Source organism: Falco naumanni, chromosome 6, assembly GCF_017639655.2.
Source record: "Falco naumanni isolate bFalNau1 chromosome 6, bFalNau1.pat, whole genome shotgun sequence".
Lineage (NCBI taxonomy): Eukaryota > Metazoa > Chordata > Aves > Falconiformes > Falconidae > Falco > Falco naumanni.
The window spans coordinates 28873265-28899476 of NC_054059.1; the positions used below are offsets into that span (position 1 = coordinate 28873265).

Here is a 26212-nt window from a genome sequence, read left to right on the forward strand (position 1 = left end):
TACCCTTGATCTTTTATCTAAGCAGTCACAAACAAAGATTTCAGAAAGCAAAAACCCACAGCTCTTAAGTTAAATAAAAGACAGGCAGCCTTGCTGTATACATAAATTCTTAAATTCTTCTGTAGAAAACACCCAGAGTTACACAATAACCAGTTGCTGGTGATTCTTGCACAAATACAGTTCACACTGGAGTTCAGAAACACAGCACACTTGTAGTGTCCTTTGGTCAATACTTACACTTTCATAAACTTTTCAATAATTAACACAGGGTTTAGCAAATTCTGGGTTGTGTGTTCATCAATGGATCAAAATACAAATATACTGGTACCATGTCCCAATTTGAAAAAGTTTTTTTCCATTTGAAAAAGGAAAAGAGATAAACAAGTTTCTTTAAAAAAAAACATAAAATAAATCAACGAAACAGTCGTCCTCTTCCACGTTTGCTCTTGAGATGATTAGCAGAACGCCTAAGAGTTTTCCTCTCTTGACGATGTTGTTTCTCAGCTTCCTGCTGTTTCTTCTGCTGCTCTGACTGGAATAATAAAACAAAAATAGTCAGGTTCTTGTAAACTTACGCATCACCTCATTGTTCAAGTACCTATATATCAAGTCAGAATTCCATTAGGAAATTTTACTGTAAATGGTCCCAGGCTATCTTGTCTTATACCATATGTCTTATAACGTACTTGTTAATTCTGGGTATCCCTAGGCACTATCATTCCAAGCAATTCAGAGCAAACATTTAAGACAAAGCTATCGAAAACCAGTTCATAAAATCATGTATTTCAGATCAAAACCAATGTCTAACAATAGACTGTAAAATTACACTCTAGAATTTACGATTTAATGCCCTTAAGAAGGCAGAGCACAATTTGAAGCTATTTAGTTTCCACTTTGGTAAACGAGTACTACCACATTTAATATTTGCACACAAATGGATTTAATGAAGACAAAACAGTTAAGTTTGCTGAAACACACAGGTTTTCTAAAAAGTGTTCTTAAAAGTTCCTGAACATGTTTGATATGCTGTATGCAGTTCTAGAAAAACTTTCCACATGAAAATAATTTAAAATCTCTGCTCACGTGGCACATGTTCTATTAATGTTTTTTCTCTTCATCAAAAAGACGCTGAAAGGGTTTAACTTACATACCACATAGATGAAATGGCTCTTACAGCCATAAACTACTATTTTCTTTGGAAGACTAAGGCTTGTCTTAGAACTAAGCATAAACGGGAACTAGCAGACTTGAACTAGCCAAGCTCAGGCAACTGTCTATGCTATAAAATACTCCAGCAATTAAAGTAATTTCAACAGCAGCACAGATAACTGCATTAACAGTGTGACAGAATTACTTGATATGCAACTGCATCCCCACTGCATCTAATTCTGTAATCAGTAGCATTCATATATTAGCCTGTCTCTCCCTGAACCTCCCATTAAAGTACAATTTAAACTTGAGCTAGAGATTTGTATGCATAGACAGCATTTTGGCTGAGGTGAGATATGAACCAATTTACCAAATGTAACAATAAGCTCATACTAGTATCGTAGTAATAAAAGCTAGTGGTCTTTAGACTTCGCTGAAATGTACTGACTCCTGATTCCACTGCAAGTAGGGTAAAAAGAAAACCCACTATTTGAAAACTGAGTAGTTTCTCTGTCTCCAGACCTCATCTGAAATGGTCTTAAGAAATCTTAATTTAATTTTGACTGCTACTGCTAGTATGCTGTAACTAAATGATCTTGATTTGCATTTGAAGCTTCGTTGGGGTTTTTTTTGGGTTTTTTTTGTTGTTTTTTTAAATGTCCTTCCATACCTCCCTAGTAGTGTAAAGCATTTCAGTATTCTAGAAACCCTGCTATTTTGTTACATCTATTTGCTATGATAAAGCATGCTGAAACTGAGAAACAGGACACACTGTGGGAACCATACTAAAATCTCCTGAAAACGGAACTGTGAAATATCAATGCCAAACAATTTCATCACTGGACCTGTCAGTGGCTGCTGGGCATCTGGGAGGCCGCTAACATACCTCAAATGCAGCAGCCAAGCACAGTCTCAATTCCACCGAGTTACAAGGTCAAGTGATAACAATCCTATGGAAGCACAATTCTCTCCCCGCCACTGAGTCTTTCTACCTACTCCTAAATACACCTGTGCTTTAAGGAAAGCGCGTCACAAAGTGGAAGTTGACGATCACAGTAACACTAAAACAAAATCCCTTTTTTGGCTTGCCAACCTCATCTCTTCATCCTCTGAAAAGGAGCGTCAAGACACAGCATACTGCATAGAATGACTTCACCCTAGCTCTCCCTGCTCCTTTCCCTGGGACTTCAGAATATATGTGCAGGATCTGTTTATTTGAGAGAAGACTTGCAAGTCTCATTTTGCTATTTTGTTGATAGGACAAAAGTTCTCCAACTGTAGACGCCTTATTTTTCTTTTAATTACACCTTAAAAAGTATTGCTCATGCAAATGAGCACAACATATGTATTTCAATAAAGCAACATCAGTTAACAGAAAAAAATCCATATATGTTAGCAGCAATGTAATTAAAAAAAACCGCAAAGCTATAGCATATCTACTGGAATCAAGTAAAAATGGCTTTCTGAACAATTGCTATGTCTTCTTCTGCCTTACTCCCAAATCTTCACAATACTTTTACTAAAAGGTGATACTTCATTGCTCACCAACGACTAGAAAAAACTTTGTGGCTTTGCATTTTCTAAGTTAAAGCTACTATAAAAAGGACTGTGCTTTTGAAGCCCTACAAAACCCACTTAATTATAGACGCAAGACACTAACATACCAGCTCTAGCAGCTGGTAAAATCTCCAGAATGGTTATCCTAAACAGCACTGCAGAGGAATCTGTGACTTACTCCTCAGTCAACACATTTTATATTCAATCAGTGGAATCAAAAACAGATGAAAAAGGACATCTGCAAACAGACAATAGTTAGGTAAAACAAGTAAGGTAAAAACAGTCCCATAAATCTGGTTATTCAAAGAATTTTTTCAGGCATACCCGCATACCCAATGTGATCAAATAACTACTTAGCCATTCTTAGCAGTTTTACCAGTGAGAATAGTATTTGACTGCTGATAAGGAGAAATGTATTATACGAAAGAGGCTTACCTGAAGAAAACCAGTTTCAACTGAAGTACATTTTGACAGCTCAAGTAACAATATGGGTCTTCAGCATTTATAACGTGTCCTTTCCTCAGTTGTAAAGCAATTTTCTAGCAAAAAATCCCTAAGCGTTCTATAACAGTAGCAGATGCACATATGCATTTAACTCTGCCCACAATATAATCACCTGTATGCGATCTACAAATTCCTTAGGATAGGAAATCAAAACCCTTTGGGAAAGGCAGCAGTCAACTACACACTTCCAACGGAATTTGGCAAGTAGAAAAGGTCCAGAGCTCATTCTTGTGATGTGTTACACGAGTTCAATGACAAAAGGCGGCTAGGAGCTCTGTTTTTATCATGCTGAGATCTAGCAACATTATCAACCAAGAGAAAGCCTGTCACCTATGGCATCCTGACTACATTTGGACCTGCAGACCAAGCAAGATCTGATCAGTCCTGGCACAGAAGTCAGGTAAGGTCACGAGCTACTGATGGTATGTCTGCAAATAAACTATTAAAAAATGGAAGCCAGTATTTTCCACTGGAACATAAGATTTTATGAGTGCTGCCTAAGTTATAAGGGTATAAACACACAGAGTACTACCGGAGGCTTTTATTCTCTTGGCAAGAAGCAGAAGAGTTGGCAGCTTATAAAGAAACGAAGAAGGACATTAGATCGACGGTTTTAAAGTTCCTGTTCTTTCATGCAAAAACTAAAGTTACTTGTATATTATCTTAAAAAATTATATATATAGCTCACCTTCTTTAATTTGAAAGTTGCCTGTTTGCTGCCTACTGTGGTATCAGACACATTGAGTGTGCCAAGTTTTTCTTCAAGCTTTAAACGATCTCCAAGAGTTTTCCTGCAGAGAATAATTAACATTAGTCCCTATTCTTGACATCTTTTTACTGTAATAAAGGCTGATAATGCAGTCAAGGCTAATCTCAGTTTCTCTGAAACTCTGACATGCCATAACTCTAAAAAATAAACATTCAGTAAACAGAAAAGACAACTTCAAATCATTCACTCCAGATACTGCTTTCAGTAGAAACACTTTTAAAATTTACGTAAAGTTCATCATTCTTCCGCTAAAAAAGCAACAGGACTCTAGCTGAAAAAGAAACCACACCCTTCTATTGATGTAGTTTTCTATGAAATGTCAGAAAAAGTCATGAGTATTCAGCTGCAGCAACATACAAGGACAAATAAAAAATACACAGTTTTCTTGAAATCTTATCACTTCTGAGTTGGAAACACTTTTAAGGGAAGGAAATAATCTTGCCTATACATCAGAATGAATTCATCCTCAAATGAATCACGTCACTGATGGAGACAAACTACTTAGTCCAAATACAAATGACTCTTCAGACACTGTTCCCACAACAGCCTAATGCAAATAGTGCTCCAAATAAAAGCACAATGCAAACAAACGAATGTGATAACTAAGTCAGACCCTGACCCCAGAGAGGAGCTCCACCTGAGCATATGCCTTCAAGCACACTGCGCTCATCAGTTTCTGTAAACAAGCTGGTATAGAGCCTCTCCCTCAGGCACTGTAAGTCTAACAGTTCTATGGAGCAGGTAGCCATTGTGGCCAAAACTGATGCTGCTTTCAGCTCTCCTCCACTGGAAGTTAATGCCCCTATACAAAGGCAACTCATGTGGACATGCCCTAGTTGCTCCAGGTCGTGATCTGATATTTAACATCACCATTTCTGAATTCATTTAAGTTGGGTTGTAAACTGGAACAGTTGGGGAGTGGAAATATACCTTGTTCCCGCATAGCCGCCAGCACAGGGGTGAGGCCGGCAGGTAGGGATGGCACCAGCTTCAGCCAGCCTCCCTAAAGGCACCTGTGAGTCCTAACATGGCTTGTCCTTTTTCTGTAACGTGGGTTCTACAAGTAGGTAGTGCCACCTGAGAATATGACATGGCTTGTACAATCAAACAAACTCACTCTGCGATGCACTTAGGAAACGTTCCCCTAACTGTAAACTAAATTAGTTTCTGCAATTTGAGATGCTACTGTTAGTGCCTCACTAGATCTCTCTGAAGAGGGAGGGCTAAGAGACATTTTCTGTACAAGTTTTAAAGTGGAAAATAAGTCATCATAAAAATACAGACTATTAGCAGCCACCAGTCAATGCCATTTACTATGGATGAAGGGCTCATGGATCGTGGCCTACGCATGAAGTCTCTGAAGTCCGCTGAATTTTGGTTAATGAGCCATTTTATGTAACAAAGACTCTTCAGATTAACAATAAAAAAATTACTGTCAAGAATTACTTTATTTCTCATGACTAGGTACTTTGTACTTTTTTCTGTAGTATATTTTTCATTGAGTACATGTAAAAACTTGTTCCATCTGTGCGAATCGGGAAGACATGCTAAGCCTTAGAGCTAACTATGGCAGAAGATCAGTCACCGACATTGTGGTGGGATTTCTACATTCAAGTGAAGTCCCATTTTTCTCCCCTTTGAAAGTGAACTGGAGAAATATGGCTACTACCCAGCAATTATTTAGCATGACTGCCTAGATACTGCTTCAGTCAGGAGAAAAACGAAAATGAGGCGATATTAGCAAAATGCTGTGGGTTGCAATTTTACTGAATAAACGCAGGTATGGCTATATCTACCTGAAAATGTGCAGACCTCAAATGATAGTGAATTGCACATGCTGACACACACAACAGCTGGGTTGTTTGGGTTAGTTGGTGGGTTTTTTTTAAATCATCCTCAACAAATTGAATCAAGAGTTACATTAACGGTGTTATTAAAGGCAACTTCTCCTGCCCTACCATAAAAAAGAAACAAAAAAATCACCCAGGCACCTCTTTTTTTCCTCATTATAAAGAGAACAGTTTTTCAGGACTTTTCCTGCTGTTTTACTTCAGCAATACCTAGTAACATCAACCGTGCTTTTTTTGGCTTAGTCATCTCTGAAGATACACATATTGACTGTTGTACTATCAACTACTGTAGTTTTTAATTTTGACATGCTCTAACTCCAGTATGAAACTTTTTAAAGGGACATCAAGAAAATCAAAAGAGCTCTTAGTTACTTAAAAGGAATGCATAAAAGGAAATGTGCTATGTCAGGAACTTATGCAGTAGCTATACAAAGCACAAGTTTTGCATGTTTTCATGTGTAAGCATAGGAGAGCAAAAGGGGGAAATGAAATGTAGGCAAATTTGAGACAAAATGTTTACAACCATGAGTAAATTCTGCAGCTTTCCTGTGCAAAGAATGCATAGACTGTTGGTCTATGAAGAAATTTATAGTACACATCACTGCTTTAGAAGTTGGGCTTGGAGCCGTGCTGAGTCAGGAACATGTCGAAAGAAACACCCAGTTTTATATAAGTCATAAACTGTTTCCTCAGGTAGAACATTATATGATTAGAGAAAAAAAGAACACCTAGCCATTAAACGCATAGTGAAGGTATTAAGGTACTTAATTATATTGGTCACAGACCATCATTCCATAACTTGGATAAATCAAATCAAAGACAAACATGCCAGCCTCACCAGATTGTACATGCCACTACAGTCTTTCCAATTTTCAGTACATTACTTGAATTAATTATTTTTATGCTGACTACTTATCACTGAATAAGGCCAGCAGAAAACATATTTAAATATTTTCTTCATAGAATTCAAATATGTAAAAATGATCATTAACCAAACAAGTTAGCTCACAACACAGACTAATTCATTATGATTACAGAATCATATTAGCTGTATGTTAGAAGAAACAGATACCAGTTTTTAATTTTTAAATTTCTTCTAAGAATTTGAGGCATATCAGACTCTATACTAAGAACAATGCTTGGATGAACACAAATGGGATCAGTAAGTAGAGCGCTAACTTCTTAAAAATAAAAAAAGACATGGAAAGACAGTTCAATGACAGCAACTCAGAAAAACTTAAAGGATGTAATGCTGTCACATGCATTTTTTTATCCTTCTATCCTATCCCCCATTTTCTCTCTCCTTTTCTTTTTTTTTAAAACATATTACATTCCATTCCACCAGCGCACCTACCACACAGAGGTTATCTAACCTAAGCCACCCTAATTATGCATCACACTTTGCAAAATATTCTGCAGAGAAGCAAATCTTAAGACAGATCTCTTCTCTAAAAGCAGTCTTTTAGAAGTCTTTCCACGGTTTATGTCATCACTGATTATTCCTCCATCCACTGGACAGGTCTGTGGTATTTGCTTTTGTTTTTCCTGAGTTCGAAGCAATGAGTTTTCTCCCTCAATACACCAGATGAAAGAATTTACTTTGTCCTGTGTCACACTACTATTTTTTTCTAAATGTTTCTCTTCCTTACACCTGCCTTGGCTTATTTACTTAACTTTCAGTATCCTTGTTCACATTTAAGCCTTCCATGCTTTGAACATAATGAAATCTTAATACTTGAAATTGAGCGTCCTTGAGAATTTCCTTCAGAGGTCAGCAGCTGAATTTGTGTAGAAGAACAATGTACGAGTCTGCTGCAGCCATTCTGCGTTTTAGGGAAGTGTTTCAATGGCAATGGGAATACACTGCCATTCGACCGGTGTCTCCAGCTCCTTTTAAGTCACTTGTTAACATGACTATAAATCTAAGTACAATGTAAAAAAAATTCTTAACCTACAACACTCTGTTAGTGTCCAGAGTAGATTTTCTCCTGACAAAGAAGAAAAACTGACAAAAGTAAGAAGTTGCTTCATCTTCTGGAAGAAAGAAAGAAAATAAATCAGAAGAAAGCTGACAGAGATGACTAAGACCGTTAAGAGTCCAGAATGAGTGGGTATATTGAAAATAAAGAACAAAGAAAAAACCCATGTGAAAACAATTGCTGATAAAAAACACCTCAGGAAAACATGGGAATCAGTTCTGCAGAAGTGCTATAAATCCCAATTTATAAAAACCATTACTGCTATTTAACGAGGTCTTATAGGTACAGCATGGAAATCCCAGACTACTAGACTACTGTAGAAACACTGTCTCAGTAATACTTAAAAACCATTTTACGTGGTAATTCTAGTTATAAACTTGCAAATTTAATGGACAGGCTGCATTTTTATCAAATGTTTCTTTACGTATCTCCAGAAAATTTCCATCATGAAACAACTAGGTTGTAGAGTCAGTCATTAGTGACATAAAGAAACAGCTCCATTATATATATTATTCACTTCCTTTTCTTTGACTATATCATTTCATTTTAAGTAAAAATGTAACGGCTATTATGAGATCCCTCTGGCCCAGCAACTTGTTTCCAACATTAGTCAGAATTCTGTTCTGCATCCAGCGTGCTTCAAGAACTTTGAAGCTATTGTCTTTAATATTAGTGTCTGCACTTCAAATACTAAAAGGCTATTAAATCTCATTTTCTGAAGGGCTTAACTCACCTCTGAAAAAAAAAATATCAATGAGATTTGCAGGCATTAAGTACCTCAAAGCCAAGTCCTTCAGTTTGATGTGCTCTTTATACACTACTCAATTACTTCAGTTGATTATCAGTTTAAGGCAATTCAAATTAATAAAAAGAGAGGGGGTTTTGTATTGCAAAAAGAAAACCAGAAATAGTAAGACCTGACAATATCAGGACAGCATAAGTTTCTGGATGCCATAGAAGTACACAAACAAAACAATTTTTCTCGATCCTATCCCCAGAATAGTGACTAGCCATGCAGTGTTCTACATTCTTTTAGAGGGTCAGATGAAAAACATCTAGACTGTCAACGTCATATTGATACTGGGGGAGAAATTTAACCAGTCTCACAGACACCAGTGTTATTTGTGAGAGCAGCAATTCACCAACACCGAGTAATGGATCCTCATATGTTTTACTAATCTCATTTGTGTTGCGCTCTGCTATACTTTAAACATTACAGTTGTTAAAACTAGAAAACAATGTTTTCAACAACTATGTCACTAAGTTATATCCCTGAATCGCCAGATGTGGCTTTACTTGTAAGTGCTTCCAAGCCAAAATGCCACTGGCCTACATTGTAGAGAAATGCTTGAGAATCATCCACCCCCAGCTATTAAAATAGGAACATTAGTCTTACTTCATTAATTTTTGTTTTTTGGCAGAGTCTTTGAAGCTTCTGAATTCCTCTCCTTCTTTAATCTCAAAAAACTGAGGTTTCAGTAATGTTTGCTGATCCTCCTTGAACCTTTCCTGCCGCTTTACTTTTTCCTCTTGGCGTAGGAGCTTGCGCTGTTTCCTGACCTCTTCAACCCAGCCTTTTTCATCATCTGAACTCTCAGAACTTTCTGCATCACTTGCTTTTCCTTCTGGTTCTTCCTCCTCTTCCTGCAGACAAAAATAGTACAAAATAAGAAATCATCAACTCATTTTGTTTTCAAACCATTCCTGCAATTAGAGTATGTGACAGCTTTTACATAGATACAGTCAAAGAAAACTAAAATTTCAATAGAAGTAATAACAGCAAATGAAGCAGAAGACATTTTATAGAATTGTTTCCACCTACATATTTCATGTTTTTCAAACCTATATTCATGTAGACACAATATTGTTCACATCTAAAAAACCCTAGGATAACATAAATTACACTTAATTACTTTAGCTGATAAGACATTCCTGCATTGCCTCCATCCTTCCTTCTTTCTAATGTGAAAACTCTGAATGCTTGAAGCCAAGAAAACAAATAAACCATGGATTTTTCCTAATGCAAATGGAAAATATTTTACCTGTTCTTGTGCTTCCAGTTCCTCTAAGATCTTTAGTTTCCTCTTTCTTTTCTCACTTATTTTAGAAACAAGTGGGTTAAGTAGCCTAAATTCTTCACTCTGCTCATCCACCTGGAAATCGGGATTCTCAAACATGACCTTAAAACGATCATCTTTGAGAAGACTAGGCAGATTCTGGAAAAGAAGCAAAGCATGAGTGAGTTATAAGACTCTGAAACAGACATTGGTAAAGTAAGTAACACCTTTTTAATTAAACACACCTCAAAACCAGCATGTGAAATGCCAGTTGCTTTATCCTTCCAGGTCATATAAAAATCAAGATTTATGCTTATTATATTTTATTACTTTCACAAAGATCAAATATCATTCTAAGCTACCTCTAAGCAAGACAGGTTTTCTTAGGCACACTATAGACACCTTAAATACACAATTACTAATATTTTTGAATTAATGTTTCTCATACATTCAGCCAGCTAGTCTGGAGACATGTTGATATCTATTGGCTAATCAGCAGTACCTCCGAGGCAAATACTCTGCCTGACAGGGATGATTCTGCAACATGTGCAACAAATTATCAGGGTAAACATGTCTTTATGCAATGCTACTACTGTTTTACTGTAAATACCTAAGAGCAAGTGTTTCTATACATCTTATGACACTTTTTCCTCACTGCCCTCACATACAGCATGAAAAAGGCAGTTTCATTCATGTCAAAGTAAAATGATCTCCGCGTAAATTATGCTACTGCTGAATTAGGTACAGTTCAAGCTACAGTTCCAGCTTGTGCGAATACTTGCTGTTGTCACTTAAAAAAACCCACTGAATACATAGGATTTTTATTATAAAAAGCAGATCTTTCAACATTGTCAAATTTATAGGAGTACATTTGTCCCAACCCAGCACTACATTTCAATTGCTACCAAAGAAGGGGGGGGGGTGGGGGGTGAGGTACAGAATACTGTAAATTTCAAACACAGGAACTGTTGCAAATGTATGACTTCCACTCACAGCCATCACACAGTCAACAATAAACCCCAAAGCCTAAAAAATACTGCTCTTCATAAGCCTCCAATGCCATTTCAGTAAAATAGCCAGGACATGCATTTTTATGTATATACTTTTTAGTTCTCTTAACACAATCTATATGTACTCCTACACAAATCAGCCCCCAATTATTGAACTCAGATTTCCATCATAACACTGGCTAATACACTCTGCATTGAAGGTTTTACCACCGTCTGCTTTTTCGGTAGTTCATGGTTCCTACTAACTGTAACACATAAGATTTCATCAGATGCCACATGAAACCATTTTCAAGAATGCCATAGTCCTGTGAGAATGAGCACCTATGAAGTGCAACCCATAGAAAGTCCCCCCCAACTCGATATTAAACATTAATCATTTTTTCCTTTAGACTTTGCTTAGGATAAAAATGGATTATTTTCAACATCAGGAAGAATTGCTGTTGCATAAGAGCAAACCATTTCGGCTATTTTATAAAATGTAGTTAACTCTATATACAAAGAAAGGCAATTGTATCTTCAGTTTTACAGATAACATCTATATTGTCATGGTCACCACCAAAATACCAACAAATGCAAACAACAGGTCTTATTTGAACAACTTTGGTATTCACTCTGCATTTAGCCAGCTTCTGGAGCCCTGTGAAGCCCCTACCATCTTCAAAGTAAGTATTTCATTTTAAGCTTTAAGTTACTACATGGCCATCTTGCTGCTGCAGCTACAGTGAAGTCCACTTTAAAGCCACCGACTAGAGTATGTTATTTATGAGAAACAAACAATGGAATTTTGGATCTGTTTGGACACATAAAAAACCCAAAACCAACCACACCCAACAACAACAACAAAATTAGTGTTGTAAGCATTACTATTTCTGTGCTCCCAGAGAAGTCTCCAAAACAAAAGCTCACCTTCTGTTTCCTTTTTCTAGTAACCTGTTGCTCCTCCTCTTCTTCAATCAGTTTGAGTGCAAGCTCTTTATTGACTTTTGGAAGTTTCTAAAGAGAGGAAAGCAATTAATCAGTAAATTACTCTTTTACACACGCAAAAACCTACATGTTTTACATATAGGTATGGTGAAGAGAGAATTCTTACTCCTTCCTATAACTCTTAACGAAAAGCTCCTTGATGAGTTCCAAACATTTCTTGGTACTAGTAAAGCAATAGTGCTTACAGAAAATTTAAGCAGAACTTATGTATCATTTTTTCCTTGTAATACACCAGCTTTAGTACTTTAAAAACAATTATTTATCCTTGTATGTTGAGAAAATTCAATCTAGAAAGCTACTAGTTGTAAACATGATACTTTTTTTATATATCTCCTTCCACAGTATTCTGTTCTAATGGCTTAAATCATTTAGTTTAAAAAGAGAAGTAGAAACTATTAAGTTTTACCAGTAGGTTATCTGCTCAAGCGGCAGATGTGATGAGATCTGCTCTTTACAGTTTGGTATCAGTCTCTCTCATCTGTGGGAATCACATGCATGGAAATTTTACAGTTCCATTCAAAAAGTTCTATACTTTGTGTCTCTGAAGATAAACAGAATCAAATCCTAAGTCACTACATCTCCAATATACACTTAAGAATATATTACTCTCTGTATGAAAAGTTTTCCCAGAGGTATACTCATTGTTTACGGGATTTACCTTTAGTTGAACTCTCTGGGCACGTGTTTCTTCTATCTTCTGCCTTATTTTCTCTCTTCTATATTCTTCATAGGCAAAAGGGTTGGCCATCATTTTTGCCTTTGAACAAGCAGGAGGAAGTAAAAAGAAGATACCATTAATACAGGATACAGTCCATTATTTGGAGTAACAAAACACAAAGCACGTAAAAACACCCCTCAACAAACACACATTTTATTGTTAAAAACAAAAATTGACAAGGATCAGACTTATTTACCTTATGATAAAGTCTTATGTCCATGAAAAAGCCATGCATATATGCTCTGAGCAATGACGATCCAATGAGATGAGCAAGGCCTGGGAAAAAAGTTACAGAGGATTTCAAAGATCTTTCATATATAAAGAACTCCTATTCCAAGTTGGCCACTTCACTTACCCGGTTCAAGACAAGCAAGCACTGCCAACGCAACACATCAAACAGTCACATCTATTACATCAAGACTAAAGTAAAACTGCAAAAAGTTTGGCCAGCAAGAAATTCGAGCTTCTTCAGAGCAACAAAATCCATTTTCATTGTCATAATACATGTTACTGTGCACTTTTTAAAAATGCCCCAATGCACTACATTCCATAAAAGTTTACAAGGAAAAATTCAAGACGATTTTTTTGAAAGTCCATAGATGTTTGACAGTCACTTTTTTAGTGTGGTATAGAGATGCTTTTAATTAAAGAGTTTTGCCTTGGGTCATATCTTTGAAGAATCAACATGTTGAAAAAAAATACAGTACCACATCACATCATAAAACTGTCACCCTAGGCCCTAACCTAAGTAAGAATGAAAATACTTAAGAGTTCTCTGATTTTCCTCCCATGTATCTTCACAAAATTCCAAGACTGAGAAAAGGAAAAGCTTTTTAATAGCAAAATATCCTCTACAGACCCCAAATCTTTAGAAATGAAGAATTAACAAACTTCTTCTAAAACTAAATAGAGAAGAAAAAAAAACCAAAACCAAAAAACAGAACCACTGAACATCTCAAAAAGTAATGTTGTCCCTAAAAATTGTTTTAACTGTTTCCAGGAAACAATCTTCCTGCACACTCCAAAACGAGAATACTCCAGCTAATGGCTAGTAATACAAAGAATTCATTGACATATGAAATACGAAATACCCTTAAGCTGGTTCTTGATTTGAAAGCTTGCTTGTATGGGGAAATGAATTTGACTAGGTCATAGTTAATTTAAAGCAGAGCTAAGTATTCCAAGTCAAGTCTCCGTGTAGATACTACTACATTGCCTTATTCCCTTACTAGTGGGATAGGGGTCTGGCAGGCTACATTGAGGCCATCATCTACTCTAGAACTCCTAATGCTGAAAATGCAGGTGCTTTGGATGACCTCCTCCTTGTATGGCCTCCTGCCAGGCCAAACCCAACTCCCATACTCTGAGGCAAATTAATTAAACTGGAGCAACACATTGCAATCAAAACATGTAACAGATGTAAAAGGACTAACTACCTTGGGAGAAGCATGCCTACCTTCTCTGCTGTAACTTTCAGCATTCCATTTCCTTGAAACTGTGTTTCTATTAGCCCTAGAATGATCTGTATTTTCTGGAAATTACTACATTCCAATAGGGTAGCCTTTGGCAGATTTTGCTATGAGTTCCAACGTACTATTTGAGGACCCCAAAAGTATTTTGAAAACTAAAACAACTTCTCTTCCTATGCCTTCCACTTAGTGTCTGAAAGTACACACACATTTCTAGACATATTACATCAGCAAATATCAATCACCTCCTTAGGATAAAAGTCTGAGAAACACAACTATCTACTGTTGCACTGGTTGGGAACCAAAGAACATAAAGCCATCAGTCTGGTATATTAATAACAAAGATGACTGGAATGAACTATCGTCAGTGAACTTCTAACTGTCCCCATACGTCACACTGGAATCACAAAACTTACATGTGTAGATGATCAAAAAATGAACAAATAAGTCAGATGAAGAGGGTATTCAACTGTTTTACCTAAATTTTCAAGGTCTTTTCTGGTAACGAATTTGTAATCATCATAAACTGTGCTCTCTGGACTCTCTTCCAGTTCTTCAGTCAAGTTGTCTAAGAAGGAACACCATTTTGGGGCTGGTCCTAAAACCTGTGGGTATTATAAAAGGTTATTATATTTTATATCCTTACAGAAAAAAAACCCAACCTACAGTTAGGCTCTCTGCTACTGTGCTGTAATGGAATAACAAATTAACCCTTCTGAAATCAAACAGACCTTAAGAGCAACAGCCGTTAGAGAACACAATTAAACCTATTGCTTGCATTAACAATAAGGGGTACTATAAATTATTTAAGCATTTTAATTTAGGTCATTTATTTGAGACCAACAAGCTAGAGGTTTGAAGTTTAACTGTTTCAAGTTGTCCCAGTTCAATTGCTTAATTTATCAAAAGCTCAGAGCCAAACATTATAGATGAAATTAACAGCACTAAAAAGCAACTAATCTGTAAAGCGCTATTGAATCTTGGAACTCATTAGGTTCACTATGCAATCACGTTAAATCCTATTCTGCCCTATTTGTTACAACTAAAACACCACAGGCATATTTAATGTATTTTTATTCAAGAATAAACACAAAGTGTATGAACAGACAATGAGAAATACTAAAAAACTTGCATATTTCCACCATGAGGCAAAGGATTTATTTGAACAATATTATGTTGCACTATTAATGTACTTTTCCATATAAGCTTCCTCCAATTTCCCAAGTTAACAAATCAGCTCCCTTCACTCTTCCCTCCCGCTGTTCTGATTGAAATTCCTCTCTATCCTGATGCATGCACCCGTACTCAACTGTTCCAGTACTATTATTTTAGTAGGCGAGTTAGCTGAACGGAAAAATCCAACACTATAGTTTTCCCTCTAGAGCCAATCAGCTGATGTTTTAGAATGCGAAGCGGCCAGTTAACCCTAAGGCTTCTAACTTGTTTGCCAGAAACACACATTAAAAACTCTGCAGTCAACATGACCATAGGAATGGTTGTGATTCAACAACATTTTAAGATCTTCTTTGATTACGGAGGCAAGTAGAAGTGATTTCATATATATATAAAATACATAAGATTTGTTTTAACATAATAGCGTGGTAACAGTACAAGACAGTGCTGTTCATTTAAAAAGCAGTGTGTTACTACTCATTCAAAAGTCGTCTTTTGAAGACAACTACACATAAAAGTTGTAAAATTGTATTCTTGACCATAGTTATTCCACTAATAATCTAGACTGTAACACTCCAGAAATAATATTGTATTCTAGACCACTACCGTCTCTATATCAAGTATGACTTATCTTCACAAGGTATCAGCCCCACCTGAGAACTGTAACATGCCAAATGAAAAACCACACTTTTTCCACATTGCTGCCTTTTTTATTCCAATCAGTAAGAGCTTTCAAGGAAAGACCCAAGATGTCACTAACAGTACAGACTTTACCTACTTAAGGAATCAACCAAATCCCTGTGTCTGCTCCAGTAATACACAGTTTAAACACTATGTAACATTCAGATTGATTTCTTGACAACACTGCAGGAGCTTTTGTCTTCATCTTATCTCCACCCAGATTTTTTCAGTTATTTCCCCTAAAACCATTTTGTCAAATCTAAATGCCAAACTTTAATATTAATAAGAAAGCAGTCTAGACATATTAAATGTACCACTGGGTTTCATGCCATTCAATAAATCAGTTATCTGTGCTCCCTTACCAGACCATCAAAGTATAACTGGGATGGAGGAATCTTCTCTAAAGTTTACCTATAGTTTTGTTTTGGATGAAGCAGTTTCTCCTTTTTATAAAAAAACAAGTTGCTTGACTCACATCCATTCCCATTAAATAAAAAGTTCCCCTTCATTCCATCTTGCTGACACATCATGTAAAGATCCCTATCACTTCAATAAACCTTTTTCATCACTTCCATGTCTACGACACTCTCTGCTCCAGCCTTGCAAAGTGCTCATTACTCATCAGAACTCTGGCCAGTCCAACCAATTAGGGTAATCCCCCTATGGGATCTTGACTGGTGTAAATATTTGAACGAGTAACTAAAGCACAAGTCTCACAAATAAGAGAAAACAGTTTATCTGATCTTCAACTGTAGCTCCACTCACTGTTCCAAGTATCCCTGCACTCAAAACTTGATATCGGGAGTAAAACCCTTCATGGCACATAATCGGTGCCATAAAACACAAAGCCAAAAGGTCCGATTATTCACTATACTCTGTGGAGTGAGTTGGATGACCGGCTGATAGAAAAGAAGGGGGGGGGGGGAGGGAAATGAGATCATTGACAGAAAAAAGCAGAATACCAGGGAAAAATAGGAAGCCCAACCATTATTCAAATTTCACATGTAAACTGACAAAAAGGAAAATCCTACAGAGATGTCTGTGTATGTTTTATTGCCTTATTTCCCGCTCTCCCACCCTACTGAAACCACTTGTCTACCTATTCTAAGGACACCTTAGGAGCTTTGTATACTAAAATGGAACATTTTTTAAACCTTAGCAAGAAATTTTAAAATAGAAAAGGCAAACAATACCAGCCACAACAACAAAAATATAAACAAGAAATGTCCTTCTCGTGCAATAGTAACTCTTCACAGAATTTAATTGCCACTGCATTTTAGCTGCAGAGCCTAATGCTCCTCTGTCATTTACTGCCAACAACAGACACCCCAGGGTGGTGCCAAGAGCACTGTGAAATGGCAGGCTCTGCCACTGCCGTGCTCGGGTACCAATGCAACAGTTCAGAGGGCTGGTCTGCACCAGATTACTAAGGCTGAGGCAAATGGGTGAAACCTGTCTGTCCCTCCCAGTTCACGGGTTTCCATACAGCGGGTGCACAGCAGCCAGGTAGGACCCCTCAGAGCTCCTGCCACCACCTCAGCCTGGAGTGCAGTCCCCACCAAAACCAGCAAAAATGCTGTGGAGTTGGGTGAGCTAATTAATACATTTTTATATATATATATATATATATATATATATATATATATATATATATATATAAATATATAACATATTGCCAATTTAGATTGGGAACATACAATTCTACCATATCCAAGGGAGAAAAATGCACTGGAATTCACAGCAAGAATAAGAAAATATTGTCGAGGTAGGTAATTGCATGCAACTAAACTGACAGATCTCATTTTTGCAATATGTAGCTATCTCTGAAAGTTTTACAAAAGTTGCACACAGGTAATGGGAAAACCATTATTAAATGAGTGCACATCTACACTCTGCTTTTACTCAAATATTTCTTAGGCTAAGAAACCAGACACCATCACCAACAGTGACTGAACCAGTATTTTTTTCTTTTTTTCATTACTCTATTCTCTCCTCCCCACCCAGCGCTCTCCTCCTCAACCGACCGGACAAAGGACCAAAACACATTTAACTTACATCGTGTCCCACCACCACACTGCAAGACAGAACAGCGGCTGGGTCACACCAGGCAGGAGATGTACAGCCAGGGAGCATGGCCCTCTCCCCCCCACAGGTGGGGGGGCTTATCGCAGGGGGCTTCCTGCTGCAATACACAGGTAACAGAGACATCTCACCATTGCCTTTTGAGTCTTATACCAAACCACAAGAAGATTTGGACATTTTAATCATTAGTATCGTGCCATCTAATGCCATACTTCTGTTAGTACACATTAGAATTTCTTTTTTTAAAACTTTACACACAGAAAACACAAAATATGATGAGTAATCTAGCATGCAACTGAGCAGACCGAAGTGCAAGGCCAAACTGTTAAGGAAAAGGAAGAGAAAAACATTGGCAGAAAAATATTTTTTTAATATTGTAAAAACTTCAAAAAACATAGTTCTTTGTATTTCATTTTATAAGGTGTTTAACTGAATAGTCTTGTAGCATCAGAAATCTTGTATGGCACAGTTCTGCAATGCCCAATTCCTGAGCACTTCTGTAGAAAATATCATCCTGCCATTGGTCTGTAATTCCCCTGAAATTAATGAAGGCTAGGACAGAGTAGGTATTATTCTTAACCCAAAACAGATGTTCCTTATCTTCAATCTGGAACATCCGACCACACTTGCATTTTTAAAAGCCACTCAACAATTTGACAGCCAGCTCTGCAGAGTCCTTAGAGCCACAGACAAACTGTGTCTAATCCTAACTAGTATTAAACATGCTCAACAACTTAAAAAGAAGCCCAGGATGTGTAGAAGCTGTCTAGGGAGATGTCATGAGATTTAAATTAAACCTTTGAATGCGCATACAGACAAGCACTGTTAAGTATGTGTTTGAAGGTTTCAGGGACCATTTTTAGACAAGTGAACTGAACAGTTGCTCTTTTCTTCTCAGGGGGTCAAAACGGGTTGCAAAATGTATTTTTCAGGATGTTAAATAGTAAGTCCTTGGAAGATTTCATACAAAGCAGCGATAAACTCTTCAGCTGTAAATAAGATACACACCCAGCAGAAACTCCTCCCAACCTTCATTAATGTATTTTAGCAATGAAAAACATGCAAATGTTCACAGACAGTGTAAATCAGATTTTTAAATTATTAACTAGAATTTGCAAGGTTTACACTGCATGAATTCACTCTAGAAGACTAACAATGTATGTGGACATCATTCAACAAAACACTTCCAGAGGCTTCGGAAAGCATAAGTATTAACAGCCGTGGCTGTACAAGACTGCAACATGCGGTTTCACAGAAACTTCATTTTCACAAAAATTAACACTGTAATGCCGTATCATGCCAGATCATAGTGTTGACCAAAATCAGGACACATAGTAATAGTTAGTAACAAGTACAAAAAATACATCATATCACTGCTCTTTCATAACATATTTTAGAAGTAAAGCCTTCTTTAAGAAACTTAAAAAGTACCTCTTTACGGATTTTGTTAGACAGTAAGACCTTTACCAGGTAACAAAAATAATTCACTGCCATGCTATTGGAATAACGTTGACTACAACAAAAATAACATATTTTTAAAAGCCTTCAACAGAGCTCTGGGTAGAGTGTATTGTGTAAAAATAAGGTAAGCATGTTAATAACTGTAAGGCAAGATCGGAACTGGCTAACGAAAACCTTATGCTGAAAGGAGTGTTACTGCACAAAAAGAAGTTTACAAGTAAAGCTCCAAGGCCTATCCTAGGAAATATTTTCAGTAACGACTGCCACATATGGTAGGAAAATGCCAGTAACATTTGCTGATGACAAACTGTCAGATAAGAAGGGTCAAATTCTCTCAGGGAAAAAAAGCTACCTTGAAAGCCAAAATGCTGGAAACGGGATGAAACGTATAGCTGACCACTATGAGCTGTAAAGAACGGAATAAGAAAAAAAGATACAAACTGATCATAAGACAACAAAACAGTCATGTAAGGCCAGAATGATGACTCAGTGGAGTCATCTTGTACAACTCCAGGCAGTAACGTTCAGGATACATGAATGCAAACTGTAGCAAGTACAGAGAAAGGCTACTAGGATGATTTCTGAAATGTTAATGCTTGCATAAGAATAAATACATGCAAAGTTTTCACAGTGACACTGTAAATTTGAAAAGTTAGCTAAGGTTCAGAGGAATGTGACTAAACTAACAGCCTTTTAATGGAGATGAGGAAGAAACAAACAACTAATTTTGATGAAATATGACACATTCATGGAAAAGATTATACAATGTGATTGCCTGCAAGAAGATGGGCCTGAACACCATGATCCCAGGAAGCTCCTCCATTCCTCTGTTCCCATTTAAAAAGAAAGAAAAACAAACCAAAGACTCCCACACTTAAAGCACTTCAAAGAGAGATTCTTTTGTAGATTATAATGTCTTTAAATATATTTTATACATATGAGCCAATGACTTCACATACATATTATTACTATTATTTGTCTCCTACAGATAAATAAAATCTTAATTTTTTTGGGGGGGGGGTAATAAAATGGCACAATAAAAAGCATTTTAAACTTAACAGGACACATTTGCTGGAGAAAGCGAATGCACATCTACGCATGCATATTCTCAGCTTCAATCACATCATTTAACACGAGGAGAATACAGAAGGTCTAATGAGGGAGGAGAAAAAAAAATGAGTGATCCCCAGGGTGTGGACAGTGATTGAAATGTGCAATTGTGTTTTAAACATAATTGGCTCCCTAATTGCATAGCCAAGTTTAATTAACGCAATTACATGAGTAATTAATTACTATTCATTTTAAGAGTACTGTTTTCAATGTTTTGTTCTCTAATTTTAAGAATTAGACAGATCTCAATATGTAATAACTTTGAATAGTTTCCATCTATACGCATTGAAGAGGCACCTTGTTAACAGTCAAGGTTACATCAATTGTAACTGGTAACTCTCAAAAAACAGATGGATTATTTCTAGCTTGTAGACATGAAAAGCTGTGGCTCTCCATTCTTGTTTCTATGCTTTTGGGCTTCAGTCATACCCAGCCCAAGAGATCAGCTGGTGTTAGAAAGGAGCTTTGGGATCGCATTACTTTTTTATGTTTCTATCTACCACATTTCCATATACAGTGTTTCCCTTAGCAACCAACGTGCTCCAAACAGTTTGTGATTTTGAGTTTCATTCTGCCATTTCCTTTCTCATCTACTTTCTTGCTATGAAAACTCTACAATCAACTTCAGTTGTGCCCTGTTAATCAGTAATTCCATTTAATTTACTGAATTCTTTACAATTTTTAAATTATCTAAATTAATGGGTGTTTGGAACAAACTTCAAACGAGACTGCCATGTATTTTCATTTTTCATAGTTTCACGCTTTTGTTCACCCTATGTTATACCGTGTAGATTTTATGCTTTTACAACCATCAAGTAGCTTACTGGAGTACAGCTATGACCAGGAGAGACTGAATAGCTTATTTTTCCTTCTCAGCATACTACTGACAGCAGTATTGCATTTGGTTTTAAGCCCACACACTCATAAATTTCACTGAACTATACAACGAATTGGCTCTTTCTTTCATCCTAACTCCAGCACATCCAGACAGTTTTGGCAGATTCATTAATCAGAGAGGTTGGTTTTCCTACCTTTCACTATGCTATGGAAGCTGCCAAATCAACAATTTGGAGGTTTTACTCCTTAGAGAGCATGTTAAAGGAAATGTTGCTTTTAAGATCTTCCCAGTGTTAAACAAAAAACTGCTGCAGGAACTTGCACACATCTTCTAGGAATGAGATACTAAATCTTTCTGCCCTAGTAGTTATCAGATAGTGAGTACTACTTTTTCTAATCCTAAGCAGTTTGGCTTTATAGTGTTGTTTTCTTAAAAATCTCATATTCTCTGATCCGACAGGTATTAAGAGTCAGTTAACCAGTCACGGGTCTAGAGCTCACTGTGTCTTCCTGGTGAAGCCACAATCTTTTGAAGGAGACAACAATCCCATTGCTCAAAGTGTTGGGAAAAAAATGCCCTCTAATCGGAACAGCAAATTATTTTTCAGCAAAGAAAGTTACCTCTTAAAATTGTTAATAAAATTAGAATAGTTCTCTTCTTCATGAAACACGAAGAAAAAGGGATACTTCTCACAAGACATCTGTAACTTAGCAGCTGTGGCATCAAAAGTAAGGAGTCCGATGCTTTCACCAATGTCCCTGTCATGTTCTGACATGCTGACATATATAAATGATAAACACTTGGCACTATTGCTGTGGATCTTCTAATTTAGCAGACTCCCTACACATTTTGGTACATTAATGGTACTCCCTACGCATTAATGGTCTTTAGACCATTGGAGCTGAGACAATTTGAGGTCAGAAAAATTGGTAGAAACTTGGAAGTACAAGAACTCACTACTTTCACATTAAATCAATTAATCAAATGAAGCTCAAGAGGCAAGAAGAGAGTGGCATCTCAAAGTATGTGTTATAAGCATGACAAGCTTCAAGCACTTTCCTGTAAATACAGCTGGAAGTGAATGAAAAGTTCCTGGAAGTCTGTTCTTACTCTATACAGCTTCTATAGCATATCTGCTGTAATAACAGAGGCACTTAGGCGTTACTTAAATACGGTGCGGTAAGGTCAGCTGAGACTGACTTCACAGGATTTATTTACCTGTGAACATCTGTTGATGGTCTGTTTCTTTATCCATGGAAACAAGGGAGCAGATCAGCAACCACATTTTACTTCAACCATCCACACCTCCCACTCCCTACCACATCTGACTGTGCTCTTACCAGTTCCTTCGCATAGGTTCTGGTATTCGTTAAAACCTTCATAAGGCAAATTTAACTGTCCAGTGACACTGCCACACAACCCACCCCTCACAAACCAAACACCTCCACACTTCGTATGAAGTCTAACAAGAAGAAAAAAACCCAACCCCATCCTATCATGATACTCTTCAAAGAATAAATCCCTCACAAAGCTTTCCCCCTGCATTTACAATTGTGACTGCAGGGGAGACGACAAGGCAATGGCAAGTGGGTGCCTTCCCAGCCACCTTGGCCTTTTTCTTACACAATGAGAGAACTCCTACACAGCTTGTACTTGTTCCAACATGGTCAGAAATCTGTGTCTCAAAACCTAATGGCACCTCTTGCAATACTAAGGCCATGGGCCGTCAATGGACAAAACTTCCACTACTAATAGATATAAGAGTAATATGTGCATCGATTTTAGTATATACATAATAGCCTCTGACTGCAACCTAAATCACCAAGTAAGAATAAGACAGAAATGCAAAATCCCAGCTAGTCCCCTTCTCCGTTTCTCTGATGGAACAGGAAAATTCCCAACTGTCACACCGTGTTGGGACTGACTTGTCTCTCATGCTGTTAAGCGGCCAGGAGCAACAGGGCTGTCACAGTACAAGCCAGGGGCCAGGGAACATTCAGAGCATAAATATCTTTACAGCCGTGAAAACTAAACTTACTGGAGTTCAGAGCATGACCTGCATTTTAGGGAAATTTGAAGTATGCTACAGACATAAAGGTAACAGCAAATCCAGCTGTACGTCTACCTTACATAACTGACAAGCTAGGAAATCTAGGTGTGAGCTTCTAGTAACTCCCTGCCATGGCAGCTTAATTGCTGTTTGCAAAGCTGGGAGGAAGGCTGCTCTGGGAGTTTATGCAACTACTGCCAGACAACACAAAGGGAAGGAAAGGCAACTACCTGTTGGGAACGTGCAACTCCTCCAGACAGATAACAAAGATAACCTCAGCATAAACCAATTTACTCTTTACAGAGCATAATGCTAAAGAGAAGAAATTTTATATAATTTATGACACAATTTTCTTTAAGTAGGAAACTTCTTTCAAATACATATTTGAAAGCTTTCACATATTTGACGGTTTTATTTATCTCTCAGGGTTGTGTGACAGAAATCTTAAATCCTCACAACTTTGTTACTGTTGTTGTATAAAACACTCGTAACTCACACTTCGTTCTCACAACATTGAGTGCAGCACAGAAGATGACAACACAGATAAGCCACAAGAGTCACTTGCCTCTACTTTCAAATACAATGAAATAAAGACTTAGTTGAAATTATCACAGAGAAAATTCTCATGTGCTTTGTCTTTTCTGATCCAAAAGCTAAAAGACACACTAATTCTTATAACATGCTGATAGACCACAGTATAGTACAAAACCTCCTTTCAGCCATTACATCTTTCCGTTATCTGTGACTGCTTCTCTCTTCACTGACTGAAGTTGAGCAGCTGCACCTCTAAATTTTCAGAAACCAAGTGAAGAATAGATGGCCCAAAGGAAGGAACAAGTGCAACTTTAATAATAATAATAAAAAATATCTTTCAGATACTCAAGGCTTAATTTTTCCACCACTTAAAAAGGGGAGCATACTTCTCCCTCAAAACCTGTTTGGAGGGCCCCATACTACCAAGTGCTTAAGATACAGTCACAATGCTAAAAAAACATGTGAGTCTCAAGTAGCAGAGCAATTACCTGGTATAATTTGGTAGAACTGCTTTTAAGAGTTTTCTCCTTTGGTCTATGAAAGGTATGATGCGAACTATAAGGAAGTATGGACTTAACAGTCAGCATACTGATATCTATTAAAAAACCAAAAAATAAATGAAGAAGTGATGCCTATCATACTATCAGCCACAACAGCAGTAAGCAGGGATAATACATCTTCATAATCTATACATGATGTTGAACTCCTACATCATCTGCACCAAAAAACATCTAAACCAAGTTTTACAGGAAGATCAGAAATTGTTTCCTGATTATCGCACGTTGTGTTTTCCTTCTATGTATGTGTGATAAGCGGTACAGTGTCTCTTAGCCAGTGCATGGGAAATGAAGGATATCCTTTGTTGGGAATAAGCCCAGCATGTTATTTTTCAATTTGAAAGTGTTTAGGTTAAAAGTAGGAAGCTCACATTTCTGTTTGTGAAGATAAACAATTTTTTTTCCTATGCTTGTAAATACTGTGAGACAGGTAAAGTTATCATTCACAACATACTTTTTATATTGTTTGCGCAGTTTTCTGTGTAAAGACTTGGACTGTTCTGGCTAGAAAACACAGCTCTAAAAGACTGATATACCAAAACTGAGAATTAGCTTAAAGGCCAAAGATGCCCTCAAGCATCTCCTTGTTAATGGGAAGTTTTTTTCTTACAACACTTGGCAGCCCCAAAGCACAACTATGCTAGTTAACAACCCTGCTTTCCACTCATTTCACAGTTCTCAAAAACTGAGCAAACGAAGGCTAAGACCAACATTTCCCATTCTATATCATAACTACTGTATTTTTATTTTACAACATTTTTTTCCCAGGGAATGAAACATTTTTCTACACCATATATTGCTTCAGGATAGAAAAGCTCTTAACACAATTCAGTTTCATGGCTGCTTTCCACTTGACCTAAAACTTCTTAGGTCAGGGCTGTACTGAATGAGATTAATAACTGTCTTCTAAAAAATACAGCCTCATCTTACTATCTTCCAGAAGACAGCTGAGGCAGCATTAATCCAGAATGACCAAATACTGCCAATCAGAAGACATGAAAACATCCCAAAAGAAATAAAAATCTCATGCTCTAGTCCTAATCTGTTCTATTATGCCAGCCATAAATACGAAAAGAATTGCATTGTTTGCTTCATAGCTTTTGCCACGCAGAAGCAAAAAACAGTTGAGAAGATCTTGCTTTAACTCCAACAGCACCCGCAAACAACATGAAGAGCAGCTGACTATACAGAACATTGGTCTTAAAGGTATGAACTATAAGGTGTGGATAGCTGTTTTTCTCCAATCATATCCCCACCACAAAGACTCGAGAGAAAAAAAGACAATTAGTAGAACCCAAAATAAAGAAAGGATGAGAAAGTCAGTCTTAAGAGTGATAAAACTGTTCTAAAAAGCTACGACCATAGAGCTAAGCGTGTCACATGTGAGAAACCACCCACATCTTTTCAAATTAAAAATGACAGACTAATGACAGATATCTGGTCATCATAACTCCCTGTACAGAACTAGTGAGAGAACTGTCACCAGGCTGAGAGAAAACACTAACCTATTTCAGATAAATGCTTATTCTGTCTGAGTGAACTGAACACAACCCTTTGGTCAATTCAGTCAGATGTAGGTTTAGAAGCAGCTAACCTGGAAGCCTACAATCAAACCAAAAGCATGTTCATCATTGATTTACAATCCAGAACTGTTCCAAACTAGTATCAAGAAATAAATAC

At 37.1% G+C, this 26212-nt stretch overlaps 1 protein-coding gene across 1 annotated transcript in view; it reads right to left on the bottom strand.

Annotated features, from left to right (window-relative positions):
* Nucleotides 1–96: 96 nt before the first annotated feature.
* The window catches only part of NOL10 (nucleolar protein 10), a 53199-nt gene continuing 27083 nt past the window's right edge, over nucleotides 97–26212 (bottom strand). The window contains exons 14-21 of the mRNA XM_040598511.1: nucleotides 14525–14651; nucleotides 12774–12853; nucleotides 12518–12616; nucleotides 11782–11868; nucleotides 9851–10024; nucleotides 9205–9452; nucleotides 3899–4001; nucleotides 97–532 (exon numbers count right to left, since the gene is read on the bottom strand). Of these exons, the coding sequence (XP_040454445.1) occupies nucleotides 413–532; nucleotides 3899–4001; nucleotides 9205–9452; nucleotides 9851–10024; nucleotides 11782–11868; nucleotides 12518–12616; nucleotides 12774–12853; nucleotides 14525–14651 (1038 nt within the window). The 3' untranslated portion in view covers nucleotides 97–412. The remainder of the gene's footprint in view (nucleotides 533–3898; nucleotides 4002–9204; nucleotides 9453–9850; nucleotides 10025–11781; nucleotides 11869–12517; nucleotides 12617–12773; nucleotides 12854–14524; nucleotides 14652–26212) is intronic.